Source organism: Hoplias malabaricus, chromosome X1, assembly GCF_029633855.1.
Source record: "Hoplias malabaricus isolate fHopMal1 chromosome X1, fHopMal1.hap1, whole genome shotgun sequence".
Taxonomy (NCBI): domain Eukaryota; kingdom Metazoa; phylum Chordata; class Actinopteri; order Characiformes; family Erythrinidae; genus Hoplias; species Hoplias malabaricus.
The window spans coordinates 20130970-20146088 of NC_089818.1; the positions used below are offsets into that span (position 1 = coordinate 20130970).

Here is a 15119-nt window from a genome sequence, read left to right on the forward strand (position 1 = left end):
ATTTGCAAACACTTAACACATTACAAGGCACTTATCTATTAAGGCACACTCAAAGTAGAATGCATGCGCTACTAACACGCTACTCTAGGCATTAGCATCGTGTTACAGGGCCACATTTTTAAGGACACTTAAGTGGTTTAGCCATTTAAAGTGTTTTAGACAGACACATCCTGAACGAGTGGCGTTATTTAGAGGAGCCTATGGGAATAAAATAGTGCATGGCATTAAATGGTACAATAGCTATAGAACTGAAGCTTTTCAGTCATGCAAACTTTGACATAACACTCTGATAAAACTATATTACATATCATACATGTGTACTACAAACATAAGCTGTGGACATGTCCGAGTAAAGCCGTTGTATTCGCAGGAACAGGCACAAGCCTTTGCTAAATGTATTCTCTCTAATAGATTATTGGAACGACAATTGGATTTTTCATTGTGCAGATTTGTGTTAGTTTAAGACAGCGATTCTTGACGTACCGAGATTATTTTGTAAGGAAAGTAATGAGCGGTGGCATCGTTTGTTATTGAAAGAATTAATTCGTAATTTTTAGTAATTGTCCCAGAACTGTAAAGCACTTTCTAGTTGAAAGTTAAGAGACTCTAAAATGGAATGGAATATGTATTATATGCGTTAGATAACAATAAGATCAATCTATTTATTTCTTCTCATTCTGATGGTTCTTTTGTGTTAAAACGTGATAGAGAAAATCATTAGTGTTTGAAACAATTCTACAGATTAGGCACTGTGTTTACATCCTAATGTCGGAATGATACTTGTGAAGGAAACAGCTTTAGCTAAAACTGGTATAAGCTGACATTAACTATACATGACATGAGATTTCAACTAGTAAATGAAAAAAACAGATGTTGTGCATCTTGAACTTAGGCCTTAGGTCATTGTGCTGATCAGATATCAGAGCTGAAGCTAGTCTGTATTGATCTGGGAGGGTAAATATTGTAGTACAAGGGTGTTAAAGTCCAGGACCTGAAGGGCCACACCTGAGTTTACCATGCCATAAAACTACTTATAATAAACTAATAGCTTGGAAATCAGAACATGGGTCGTATGCACTAAAGCAAGCAAGCACTAAATTGTAGGGAGAGTACTGTGGGAATTTCGGGGAATCACAGCTGGAGGAATAATGAAAGTAGAGACGTTACCAAAGGAGGAGTCACTATTTGAAATATAAATGAGAATTACTCAATGCAAGGGGTATCTACGTTAAGAATAAATCTATATCTTTTATAGTTACATCAACAAATAAGCTATATAATTACTATTTTGGACATTTTTAAAAGATGGAAATGGGGCCCAAACAAGCTGAACGTCTTTGTTTCCAGGACCTGGAGTTTGACATCTTTGTTATAAACCCCACAGTTCTATTCCTATCTTTATCTTTACAAAGTTAGCCTGCTAACTCAGTTCCATTGTCCACCCCATTGTTTCAATTTCTTCATATAAAGTTGGTTTCAGTTCTTTACACTATACTGTATGTAGTACTAGAGTACTACTCTATGTAAACAGTTTCTTTGCATAAGCTCATCCCTTACCTACATTAATACTGAAGTTGAGTTATCGATTATAAGGCTTATGAAGTTAACTCAAATAACCATATATGGAGAAGAGCTAAGAGGTCCCACATCACTAACAGCAGCGTCTAGACGACGCAGGGGTCTGGCGTGTGATCTTGAAGGAGTCATTGCTGTCCACTTCTGTGTTCTCCAGTGGAGGGATCTGCCGACCTGTTGGACAAATGCATATCGCAATCGGACATCAACTTGTCAGTATGTATTCTGAGGAATGAGAATAAAGTAAAACACCAACATTTGTCTAGTAGAAAAAAGGTGGTAATTGGGGTTTATTACAGGCTATAAATCCCAACACTGCAGGGCATTTCTAATGAGATTTGAGTGATACTTACTTATTTTTTGAAATAGTTCCTCTACATTGACAGCATTTCTAGCGCTGGTTTCAATGAAAATTGCTGCAATCGACTCTGCAAACTCCTTAGCCTCTTTTGTGGGGACTTCTCTGTAAAGCACCAATACAGTTAAATAATACAGCATTTGACCCTAAAAGAAAAGCAAGCACGATTCTGAAACTTATGTGAATGCAGGTTTCCACTCTTCCATCGCCAACAACAATGAGGTTTATTTATAAATGATAATTCAGACTGTAGCTGGAAATACTTTGGGATTTCTTGAGCGCCCCTTGAATACTTACCATTCAACAGCTAAAATCATATAATGTAGTAGTCCACTTTAAAGGCTAAGCACCAGTGATATGAAAGTGTCAAACAAATAAACACAGTGGAATTTGAGTTCCTAACTTGTGTTTATTGAGAGTCAGAAAACATGTTATTTCTTACTAATTCAAGGAATAAGGTTTAAAAGGTTGGTCTCCCCCCCTCAACGGTGTTGGGAAACTCTAATAGGCGTCTTGCCTGTGACGTAGATGGTGGACAACAACTCTAGAAGCTGCACTTAATTTAATGCAAAATGACGAAAAGGTGTGTTGTTTTTGGCTGCAATCATTCAATGTACAGTGGGACATCTGTGAACAAATGGCCCAAAGATCCCAAAATATCCAGAAAATGGACTAAATTTGTCAACTTTAAACGGGCACTTTGGAAAGGACCCTCCGCTCACTCCGTTATCTGTAGCTCATTTCACTGGCGCTTTTCCAACAATATGGGCATGTAAGGACACCAACGAAAGGTGTTCAAGAGCCTCTGTAACATGGAGGTAAACAGGGTAAGGACACTCACTTCGCCTGTTTTAGCTGGTGTTAGTTAACGTTAGCTTGACTCGCTAAACTCGGTGCTCAGATTATACTCGGCTACGTAGCTGCATTACGGAGGTTTATAGTGTCGGATGAATTCGAGTTCGACTTCGATCACATTTACAAGAATAACGGTACCTCTAAATTTGAGTTTAGCTTATTGCTAGGCTATTGTCATGAATAATGTTGGTTATTTAGCTAGATACTGTCATAACAGTCAGTCATAACGGTGTTTTACCGCGGCGTTGTTCAGCTGTTGTCCACCAGTGACGTCACGGTTGCGTTCAAGAATTTTCGTAGCGAGCTCGGGTTTTTCTGTCAATTTAATAAAATTGTCAGTTTTAAAGCAAATTAAGCTGCTATTTTCATTTTAATTCATACTTATATCTGTCAGTAACTAAAATAATGTGAAATATTCATGGAGGTCCATTAAATGGTGCTTAGCCTTTAAATGAAATAATAATACATATTAATACAAATAGTAAATGTTACTAGTAGGTAAAATTTAAAGTGGACACTGTAGTATTTAATGAGGAATGGTAAATTAAATGATATTTCAGCAAATACCTGTGCTAAATTAAATGTATCTAAGATAGAGTACTAATCTACAGTCAGTCTCTGTTCTCCAACTGCCAATGGCATAACTCCGTTAACAATGTGGAGCTGATCTCAGACCAGTACAACACATTTTCTCCATGATTTGCTATGTTTTTAACATCCAAACAAATGAATATACATCAGTGCAGACCTAAATCTGTTAATGCAGAATGCAGTGTACATGTAATTAATCACAATGTAATACTATAACTACAGGGGCCTTGATTATATAAGTTATTATATAATAATGTTCAATAGTATAGGGGAATAAAACAATAATTCAAGCTCTCTCAGGGTTTGTTTGAAGATACAGAAGGGGGATGCTGACCGTATGTCACTCAGGTCATTTTTATTTCCTGCTATAGCCACCACAATATCCTCTGGACCATGTTCCTTCAGCTCCTTCACCCACTTTTTTAAGGTCTGGAAAGAGTCCTGTAGGGAGACACAAACACAGAACGATGTTAACCAGTTACAAAAGAGCTGTACACTATACTCGCATTGTTGCTTTAGTATGGGTTTTACAGTTTGGACTATGAAAATGTGTTTGAACTACAGAGAAAAGAAGAAATATCCAAGCAAACGGAACATCTGTTATTTCTATGGAGACAAATGGGTGTAACATTGTCCCATTTTATTATTTATATCATACCATAAAACCGTAAATTCAAAACAGCAAACCGCATTCTGTCCCCAAGAGAAATTTACAGCTTGAACAGTTTAAATAATTACATGACTTTTTAAGTCATTGCTGTTTCCACCCATTAGCTCCCCAATCACTACCAGCAAAGCTAGCATACACTTCCTATGACACACAGTGTTACTACATCTTTAACCAACTGCAGCTAACCCAGCATTACTGGACAACTCACGAACTTTGAAATACCAACATCAGCACTGCATTATGACATCATCATTACAATATTATAATCATTCAAATTTGTTGCGAACAACTTACCAGTTTGGTTATATCATAAACAATGACAGCAGCAGCCGAGCCTCTGTAGTACATGGGGGCCAGCGAGTGAAACTGGAGGGAAGGAACAATACTTTATTGAATATACTGTGCTTCATCCTTAAATGTATCTGATATACATGCATTAATCTGATCTGTCGTATATCCCCAGGACATTAGGCATAGAATAAGTGTTGTAGATGTAATAACTTTAATGACTATGTATTTACTGTACGGTTTTCAAAAGAAGATCAAGTGAAGATCAAGTGCTAATCCTGGTTAATATGTCTGTGCTGTGTAGTCTGTATACTAGAAGACATTCTATCATGAGTCAAATAATCAGTTGATGCCATGGATGAGAATTGGCAGTGTCCCTAAGACAGCCTCAACGAGGTGGTATCAGACAACCAGGGTTTATTACATCACAAACCTAAAGAACCGATTCCTATCAACTTGAGGCCTGGGAATTTTGGGTTGTAGATGCACAGCAAAAAGAGTGGAGATAGAGGTTGGCACTATTTGCATACCCAAAGGTCTATGAGAATTAATTAAAGGTGTAAAAAGCAGGGCTGAACAATTTGGGATAAATTTGGGAAAAACATCTAATTGTGGTTTAAACTGCAGTATTCATTCATTCATTATCTGTAACCCTTATCCAGTTCAGGGTCGCGCTGGGTCCAGAGCCTACCTGGAATCATTGGCCGCAAAGTGGGAATGCACCCTGGAGGGGGCGCCAGTCCTTCACAGGGCAACACACACACACACACACACATTCACTCACACACTCACACCTACGGACACTTTTGAGTTGCCAATCCACCTACCAACGTGTGTTTTTTTTGGACTGTGGGAGGAAACCGGAGCACCCAGAAGAAACCCATGCACACACGGGGAGAACACTAAACTGCAGTATGTTTTCTATAAATCAAGGTCCAGGCATGTTTTAATGAAAGGCCAAAAAGATCTGGTTTTAAATTTGCTTATTTATAGTTGTGGCGTTTGTGAAGTACACAATGCAATGTTGCCTCTATTGAACCCTGTTATAGAGAAGCTAAATATCTCTATTTAAAATATATTAAGACAACGTCCTTAATAATAAAGGCTAGACTTCAAATTGTAGCTCTTGCAGTTTGAAAACTGCGCTTTTTCAAATCACACTTACCATACAAAATGATTTTTATTTCAGCTTTAATGTAGAGCTACATCTAAGCCACGTTTAGGGTATTAGTAGATGTTTTATTCTTGGAAGCAGGAGGAACCCTGGAGGAAACCCATGCAGACACTGGGAGAACACACCAAACTCCTCACAGACAGTGACCCCAGGACCTTGGAGCTATGTGTCACTGTGATGCCCAAAAGAGGAAATACGGTCTAGGAATAAAGTCGCTGACAAAAAGAGTTGTTTATACCCTTAACCTTCAAAATCCAAGACACATTTTTTATAGCTCTGCGTGTTTCATCTCACAGTCACTCATTTAGTTCATGTGTTGCCAAAACAAGAAATCTATCACTAAGGGGAAGACAGTCACTGGCCAAATGCAGTACAGTGAGCAATGTTTTCCAATAAGGACAGAGGACAAGCAAGACATTAACACTTACAACATCAGGATAGACAACACGCTGTCTCAGCAATTTCCCTTCACACACACACAAGCAAACACACTTCCACTCAAGCCAGAGGATTAGTCAGACAGAGTGAACTCTGACCTCAGAACACTCTGTACACAATATGAAGATGACATGCTATTTTTGTAAAGACACTCATGAACAACAGAGCGGTGTGTACAATGCCTTTGCTAATATGGAGGTTTACTATGTTGACACTTTGTACCACATTGATGCAAAAAAAGATGCATTTTTCAGTCAGTGAGTGGTAGTTTCAGCAATGAGTATCTAATGTTTCTAATGAGATCTAATGTTTTAAAAAGAATAACAGACTCTTAGAAGCACTGCTATTTTTTCTCTTGATGCCTTTAGATTAGACTCTGTGCTCCCTTTAAAATAATCTTAAACGTACACTCTTTAAAATAAAGGTGCTAGAAAAGTTTATTTGAGTGATACCATAGAATAACCACAATTAGCTCCATAAATATGTAAAGAAGCATTATTTTAAAGAGTGTATTCAGAAATAACATCTAACCCCCTCCAGGGTGTATTCCTGCCTTGCGCTCAGTGATTCCGAGTAGGCTCCAGACCCACCGCGATCCTGAACTGGATAAGTGCTTACAAACAATGAATGAATGAACCAGCTCATGGTGTTGGTAGGGCCAAGAGGCATTGTCCCAGTGGTCTCTATTGATCCCAACGCCTGCTGTCTTTTGGATGACACATAGGTCCTGACTCTTTGACTCACCCCCTCCCCCTTTATTGTCCCCACCTTTAAAGAAATGGTCTCTGTCATTCACTGTCATCTCCTCTCTAACTAATAGATAATGTGTGAAGAGCGTACTGGCGCAGATCGACTGCCATCGTACCATCCAGGTGGATGCTGCATATCGGTAGTAGTTGAGGCAACTCCCTAACGTACCAAAGAATGTAAAGCACTCTGGGGTTCTAGTAAAAGCGCTACAGTCGTGTGATATTCATACCATTATTGTGTAAGAGAAGTAGTAGTCATGAATGCACACAAAGATTTTGACTAAGTCAGCATCTAAAAGAAAGTATATAGCACATTAAGAAATATCATAACGTTCAATCTAATTTATCTATCGGATTTATTTAAATTCACCCTGAGCTGTGGGAATATACCCAACAGGGTTTTGGTTTTTCCACTTGGTTTAAACAGAAGGTAATCAGACTAACCTGACTCGAGTATGCCAAATATGTTAGCCAGTCTCAGTGAGTCTGAATGACTGGTGTAATATCACCCACATTTCTCACCGGTCTTGCTCAGGTTTGAATGGCAGATTGCCACGGCATCAGGGCTAAGACTCTGAATGCAGCAGCTCAAACAGAGCTTGTAAAAAGACCCAGGCTCAGGATGTGACAGACAGTTGTTACAACACACACACACACACACACAGGCACACACACACACACACACACACACACACATACTTAACGTTCACTTCTGTACTCAGGAAATAAGTAATATATTCAGCAAAACATCAACTGTGGAAAGAATAGAAATGAGACACCCACCCGCTCCTGCCCTGCTGTGTCCCAGATCAGGAACTTGTGAAGCTCATTGCCACAGGGGACAGTCTTGGTTAAAAATGATGCACTGAAATACATAAACAGACCAGAAACACACAAAGGATTCAGTGCAAAGACAGTAGAAAGTAAAAGACCTGTTTTTTTTTTTAAATATCTACTTAAATATTTGTTAATTCTTCCAGTTGTTGATATAGAGGGGATGATATGGCAAAATAATCATGTAATTAATCTGTAATCGCTTAATTCTGATCAAGGTAAGAGTGCGTTTGAGGCCTATTTGAGCACAGGGGAACAATCCCTGGACTCACACCGACAGAGAGAGGACAAACTAAACTCCTCACAGACAGTGACCTACTCATTCATACACAGGGGTTGGACAATGAAAGTGAAACACCTGGTTTTAGACCACAGTAATTTATTAGTGTGGTGTAGGGCCTCCTTTTGCGGCCGATACAGCGTCAGTTCGTCTTGGGAATGACATACACACGTCCTGCACAGTGGTCAGAGGGATTTGAAGCCATTCTTCTTGCAGGATAGTGGCCAGGTCTCTACGTGATGCTGGTGGAGGAAAACGTTTCCTGACTCGCTCCTCCAAAACACCCCAAAGTGTCTCAATAATATTTACATCTGGTGACTGTGCAGGCCATGGGAGATGTTCAACTTCACTTTCATGTTCATCAAACCAATCTTTCACCAGTCTCGCTGTGTGTATTGGTGCATTGTCGTCCTGATACACGGCACCGCCTTCAGGACACAGTGTTTGAACCATTGGATGCACATGGTCTCACTGGTGCAATGTGGAGTTAATGAAGATTGTCCACCAGGCTGCTCCAATTTAGTCATGAAACCTCCCACACTACAATGACAGGTGTTTCAGTTTCATTGTCCAACCCCTGTACATGGCATGATATAGCAAAGTAGACACAGTGGAATAGACCCAGTATCAGTGTTGGAAAAAAACAACTGTGCTGTCTCTAGCTGTGGTCTGAGACATTACTCCCCAACACTATACTCTTCTACACTCTTGTTGTTTTGAATACAGCTTTTAATATATAGGGAGCTCCACACAGGTCCTTCTCATATTCTACAGCAGGAGTTGAGTTATCTATGCATTTTTGTGACGCTAAATATCTCACAGGCACAATAAATAAAGTCATTATTCTGCAGCTCTTATTCTGAGACTCAGTTGTGCTAATCCTGTTTGTGTCAGTGCAACTGTGACAAATGGTTTCTATTCAGAGTGTATTGTGTTTTCACATTTAATAACATTAACTAGAATCTCTTCTGAAGTGGCTCAACTACGTCAGCTGCGGGCTTCGTGAAGAGCCCTAATTAGTGCTGCATGATCGACAAGAAACTAAAGACTTTACATGGTATTTTCTTTATAATTTATTATATGAGCTGTCATCATAATTTGGAGTGTGTATTAATCAAGAATCAGCACAGTGGTGTAGCAGGTTAGTGTCGCAGTCACACAGCTCCAGGGACCCGAAGGTTATGGGTTCGTGTCCTGGTCTGGGTGACTGTCTGTGAGGAGTGTGGTGTGTTCTCCCTGTGTCTGCGTGGGTTTCCTCTGGGTGACTGTCTGTGAGGAGTGTGGTGTCTTCTCCCTGTGTCTGCGTGGGTTTCCTCTGGGTGACTGTCTGTGAGGAGTGTGGTGTGTTCTCCCTGTGTCTGCGTGGGTTTCCTCCGGGTGACTGTCTGTGAGGAGTGTGGTGTGTTCTCTCTGTGTCTGCGTGGGTTTCCTCCGGGTGCCTGTCTGTGAGGAGTGTGGAGTGTTCTCCCTGTGTCTGCATGGGTTTCCTCCGGGTGACTGTCTGTGAGGAGTGTGGTGTGTTCTCTCTGTGTCTGTGTGGGTTTCCTCCGGGTGACTGTCTGTGAGGAGTGTGGTGTGTTCTCCCTGTGTCTGCATGGGTTTCCTCTGGGTGACTGTCTGTGAGGAGTGTGGTGTGTTCTCCCTGTGTCTGCGTGGGTTTCCTCTGGGTGACTGTCTGTGAGGAGTGTGGTGTGTTCTCCCTGTGTCTGCGTGGGTTTCCTCCGGGTGACTGTCTGTGAGGAGTGTGGTGTGTTCTCTCTGTGTCTGCGTGGGTTTCCTCCGGGTGCCTGTCTGTGAGGAGTGTGGAGTGTTCTCCCTGTGTCTGCATGGGTTTCCTCCGGGTGACTGTCTGTGAGGAGTGTGGTGTGTTCTCTCTGTGTCTGTGTGGGTTTCCTCCGGGTGACTGTCTGTGAGGAGTGTGGTGTGTTCTCCCTGTGTCTGCATGGGTTTCCTCTGGGTGACTGTCTGTGAGGAGTGTGGTGTGTTCTCCCTGTGTCTGCGTGGGTTTCCTCCGGGTGCCCCGGTTTCCTCCCACAGTCCAAAAACACATGTTGGTAGGTGGGTTGACACCTCAAAAAAGCATCCGTAGGTGTGAGTGAACGTGAGAGCTTGTGTGTGTTGCCCTGTAAAGGACTGGCGCCCCCTCCAGTGTGTGTTCCCCTCTTGCTCCCAATGATTCCAGGTAGGCTCTGGACCCACCGTGACCCTGAACTGTATAAGCGCTTACAGACAATGTATGATTGAATGAATATTATCAAGTTAAAAACTCAACCAGCTAAGAGGCAATCTTTGTTGTTTGTTTCTTTCAGAAACATACTTTTTAATGTCAAAAGTTTGTATGGCGTTAAATAATCTACATCCAGATTTATAATTGTGTTTTTTGATATGTCGTGACACTGATATATTAAGTCAATTCAAGAAGTATTTTTTTCAGTGTATACAGAAAATCATTATGAAGTCCAAAGCAGGTGTGCTAGAGCAGGAAACCCCCCAAAAACTACCAAAATCCACAGTGGGTTCAGTTATCAGCCTCCTTTGGTGCCAGCCTAAACTGGTTTGATCCAACTATGAACAGATGCTTTACACATGGCACGGTTGGTGGGCTCTCGTTGGCTGTGGGCCTTATATCTGTAGATTAAGATCAAAACCAGAAAATGCAGAAACGTACCGCATCGCTAGCGATGCATAGGTTTCACTATGATGCTGAGATAAACATCAGGAACCTTGTGTGCTTTCACTCCGTTGTGATTCAGAATAGCAAACTAATTGGTGTTTTCCACTGAAGATGACAACTAATGGCTCGAACCCGATATTAAAAGCTCAACCATAAATGAAGCTGTCGAGACTGACACTGATGCTCAAATCACTCATCACCAGAACAATACCCAACTTCATTTGTGGTGAGACACAAGGTGAAAGCTTGTGGAATACACGCTTGTACAAATATGTACAAATATCCACTGCGAGAAGACAACTCAGCGCTTTGGGTTGGGAGGTGTAGCTGTCAAGAAGCTGTGGCTGAGAAAAAGGGGTAGAGACAAAAAGGGAAATTGGCAAATCAAAGCAAGAAGCTGCTGGCTTCTTTCAGAGCAGAGCATAGTACATAAAGTACATTAAAACTACACTTAAACAATCAAAGCCAAATGTAAGCAAACTGAAAGATAGAACACCTGTATCAGCTAAAATCTGGTGCTGAGTGACTACACAAAAGAATGGCTGCATTTAGCAAAAGCCATATTCACTTATTTTATGCCTGGTTTGGGAGCAGCTGTGAATTAAAAAAGTGCTTATCTCAACAAGTCAGGGAAGAAACAACAGAAATGTGCCTTGCTCAGCTGCAGAAGCTTGACTCATGAACACAACTGCAGCCATGCATTCCAGCACCAACAAAGACAGGATGAGGTCAGCTCTCCTCGTCCTAAATCAAGCTTATGTGACTGAAGGGGCTGCTAATTCTGCAACTCAAAGGAAGATCTGGACCCTGACGGCCCAAATAGGTGTACTGCAACTGACAGGGACACAAAGTTGATATCAGATGTTGGTTATACACATATCTTCCAGTGGTGATGATAATGCAGATACACATATGTTCATGGAAATCTGGAATAAACACCTTGATTAATATTACACAGAATTTGAATATTTGTTTCTAAGCATCACAAATTCGGTCTGGACGTCTCAGACTGGTCTGAATCTTTAGCCAAATCAATACATGTTGTTGATTACTTTAAAGGCTAAGCACCAATGATATGAAAGTGTCAAACAAATAAATTCAGTGGAATTTGAGTTCCTAACTTGTGTTTATTGAGAGTCAGAAAACATGTTATTTCTTACTAATTCAAGGAATAAGGTTTAAAAGACCGTTGGTTACCCCCCTCAACGGTTTTGGGAAACTCTAATAGGCGTCTTGCCTGTGACGTAGATGGTGGACAACAACTCTAGAAGTTGCACTTAATTTAATGCAAAATGACGAAAAGGTGTGTTGTTTTTGGCTGCAATCATTCAATGTACAGTGGGACATCTGTGAACAAATGGCCCAAAGATCCCAAAATATCCAGAAAATGGACTAAATTTGTCAACTTTAAACGGGCACTTTGGAAAGGACCCTCCGCTCACTCCGTTATCTGTAGCTCATTTCACTGGCGCTTTTCCAACAATATGGGCATGTAAGGACACCAACGAAAGGTGTTCAAGAGCCTCTGTAACATGGAGGTAAACAGGGTAAGGACACTCACTTCGCCTGTTTTAGTTGGTGTTAGTTAACGTTAGCTTGACTCGCTAAACTCGGTGGCTCAGATTATACTCGGCTACGTAGCTGCATTACGGAGGTTTATAGTGTCGGATGAATTCGAGTTCGACTTCGATCACATTTACAAGAATAACGGTACCTCTAAATTTGAGTTTAGCTTATTGCCAGGCTATTGTCATGAATAATGTTGGTTATTTAGCTAGATACTGTCATAACAGTCAGTCATAACGGTGTTTTACCGCGGCGTTGTTCAGCTGTTGTCCACCAGTGACGTCACGGTCGCGTTCAAGAATTTCCGTAACGAGCTCGGGTTTTTACGTCAATTTAATAAAATTGTCAGTTTTAAAGCAAATTAAGCTGCTATTTTCATTTTAATTCATACTTATATCTGTCAGTAACTAAAATAATGTGAAATATTCATGGAGGTCCATTAAGTGGTGCTTAGCTTTTAAGCAATACCTCACAACACTGATATGATTCCAATATCATCATGCATCCCAAGAATATCATAAAAACAGATCCTTACCCTATAGTTGGACTTATGTTGTGGTCAAAGTGGTCCTGGACAAATCTACAAACAATGCTCGACTTCCCAACTCCTGTGTCCTGTGGTTAAAAAGATCACAAAGCATCACGTTAAAATGTTATAACAGTTCACGTACAGACTGATGGGCTTTTTATATTGACATTTTTCCACTAGGTAGCATGGTATGGTTCTGTATGGTTTCCAAACCATGATCATTATTTGTTCTTTTTCCACTGCCAAAAGACCTATACCATACTGGGGGACCTCAGCTGAAGTAAATACAGGCTCTCCAACAGGGAGTGGAGAGTTCTGAGTTTGGATTAGTAACAGAACCATGCCATACTGCACTGTCCAGAGGAAAACAACTACTGCAATATTACACTGTTCAGGATTTAGGAGGTGTGACCTCTAGTGGCTAGGTACATGAACTACAACAACTGAAAGTCACTCAGATTAAACTACCTACAGCACCTTTAATGTATTTTTGCACATAATGCACAAGATGAACAGAATAAAGACATTTTAATTCCCAATAAACTAAGGTTAAACCACTGTTTGTGTGGGTGTTATTGTCGAGGTCTGGCGTTAAAACTGAATATATCTGGATTCGTGTAAAAAAAAATAGCTCAGTGGTGTTGTCTAGTCGAGGGTGATGACGTAATGGTTGGATACATTTTATTGGTTTTTGTGGAATTTTTTACTCAATAAACTTTGAGATATGAATATTCTCTGTCTGAAAGTACATCTATATTAAGGTTGAGATTTTCGAAATGGTTAAAAAGGGGTTATAAACACCTAAGACTGGTCAGACATTTGTTAAACACATTCCCCTTCCCTCACATCATTAGAAGGGGAACTTTTCCCCGTTGTTAGGCCACTGTTGCAGCTCTAACGGTTACACTTTTGAGGGAACAGCAACCCGGACAGAACAGTTAAACCCAACAGAACCGAGCATACATGTAAAAGAGCCCCGTTGCTTAATTCGTCAGAGATTTAAGCCCCTGACCGCAGACAGACAGAGGAATGCTGAGGGACTATTTATTTTTTCCACTTACCCCTAGGAGACACACTTTCAGCTCTCTGATGGCCATTTCAGCGCCTACAATAGCTGGAGCATTATTCCCGCTCGTTTTGTCTTTTCTTTATGACTTTCTCTCCTCCGACATTCTTACAGCGGCCTTTGCCTCAATAAAAACCCGACAAAACTGATCCCCTGGCCGCAGTGTCCAGCTTTTGCCGCAGACTCACTCACAGCGCCCCTCCGACTCACACACCACGTGACCTCGAGCATAGAACTACGTAAAGCAGCAGAGTCAGTTCACCGAACCGACTCTCCTATACGATTCATTCCAAATAATCAAACGTCCGAGGTAATTAGTAATTTGAACGGTTCTGAACATTAATAACACTTTCTTGTTTATTTTAAACATATATTTTGTTTTCTATTTCCACGTGTAATATTTTAATTGGCATTTTTATATCGATCATTCTCTATACATGTAGCAGCTAAGAGTCGGAAATTCTCCACAGGGGAAAAATATTACCTATTTTCAAATATATAACTTGTAACAATGTGTTTAAACTATAAACTATACAAATCTATAAAATATTGACAATAAATTGGTAATACCGATACATTTGGGGACTCGGCCGTCGTTTAAGAGGAGTATAAAACTAGGGTGACCAGATCTGAGAGGGTGAAGGGGGGGGGGGTGCACGACTACTGACGTGCTGACTGACCAATTAAATGTTTACAGAGAAGGTTACCGACCAATAACGGTAGCTCTACTGTCAAACCGTCCAATCCGAAGATTTTAGGCTACTTCACCACGCCCCTTCTCACTCAAGCGAACCAAACTGAGTAGGGGAGGGCGGGACTAGTTTGTGAACGAAACTTCTCGAAGTTCTATGTAAGCTCTAGAAAAACAAAATCCCGGACGTTTGTGAAATTCAGCCCGGACATTTTTATAAGTCTAAAAAAGAGGACATGTCCGGGTAAAAGAGGACGCCTGGTCACCCTAATAAAACGAGGCTAGCTGAATGCTATCCCTTTATGAACAAGGATCTTTTTTTGCGTTGTTTTTATTTTCAGAAAAAAAATAAATCGTTTCACGTAGAATATTTACGCAAATGTCTTAAGTTATTTAACGTTTACGCCTAACACTTCAATAATATCTTAACATAGCTATGTAACATTATAGAGAGATATTAAAATGATTAATTAATTCCAAAACTCTACTTAAATTATCAGGACTCATAACACATTTTGCTTGACTTACGATTGACAATATGTGGACTGACTTTTGTCAAATTTATCCTCCTTCATGAGTAAAATCAGCATTAAAAAAAAACATAAATCAGTATATATTTGGATTCAGACTTTTCAAATAGTAACTGAAAAGCTGTTAGTATTTGCTTATACACTGCCCGGCCAAAACTTAAATAATAAAAAATAAGAATATAAAATAATGCTTTTGATATTCATTGTCCATTTCATCAGCTTCACTGACATTATAGATGCACTTGGTAGTG

General features: G+C 40.3%; 1 protein-coding gene across 1 annotated transcript; it reads right to left on the reverse strand.

The window, feature by feature from the left end:
- Positions 1–1397: 1397 nt before the first annotated feature.
- LOC136676000 (ras-related protein Rab-31-like) lies at positions 1398–13838 on the reverse strand. The gene is made up of 7 exons (XM_066652846.1): positions 13643–13838; positions 12588–12667; positions 7482–7563; positions 4344–4415; positions 3714–3820; positions 1929–2038; positions 1398–1749 (listed from the first exon to the last, which is right to left on the reverse strand). The coding sequence occupies exons 1-7, from the start codon at positions 13676–13678 to the stop codon at positions 1652–1654; spliced, it is 585 nt and encodes a 194-aa protein (XP_066508943.1). The 5' UTR covers positions 13679–13838; the 3' UTR covers positions 1398–1651.
- Positions 13839–15119: the final 1281 nt, after the last annotated feature.

Coding starts and splice junctions, on each gene's coding strand:
- LOC136676000 (XM_066652846.1), bottom strand. CDS start 13,678: ATGGCCATCAGAGAGCTGAAAGTGTGTCTCCTAGGG. Junction 7,564..12,587: donor AACATAAGTCCAACTATAGG/GTAAGGATCTGT, acceptor TATGTATTTCAG/TGCATCATTTTTAACCAAGA. Junction 1,750..1,928: donor GGAACTATTTCAAAAAATAA/GTAAGTATCACT, acceptor TTTGTCCAACAG/GTCGGCAGATCCCTCCACTG.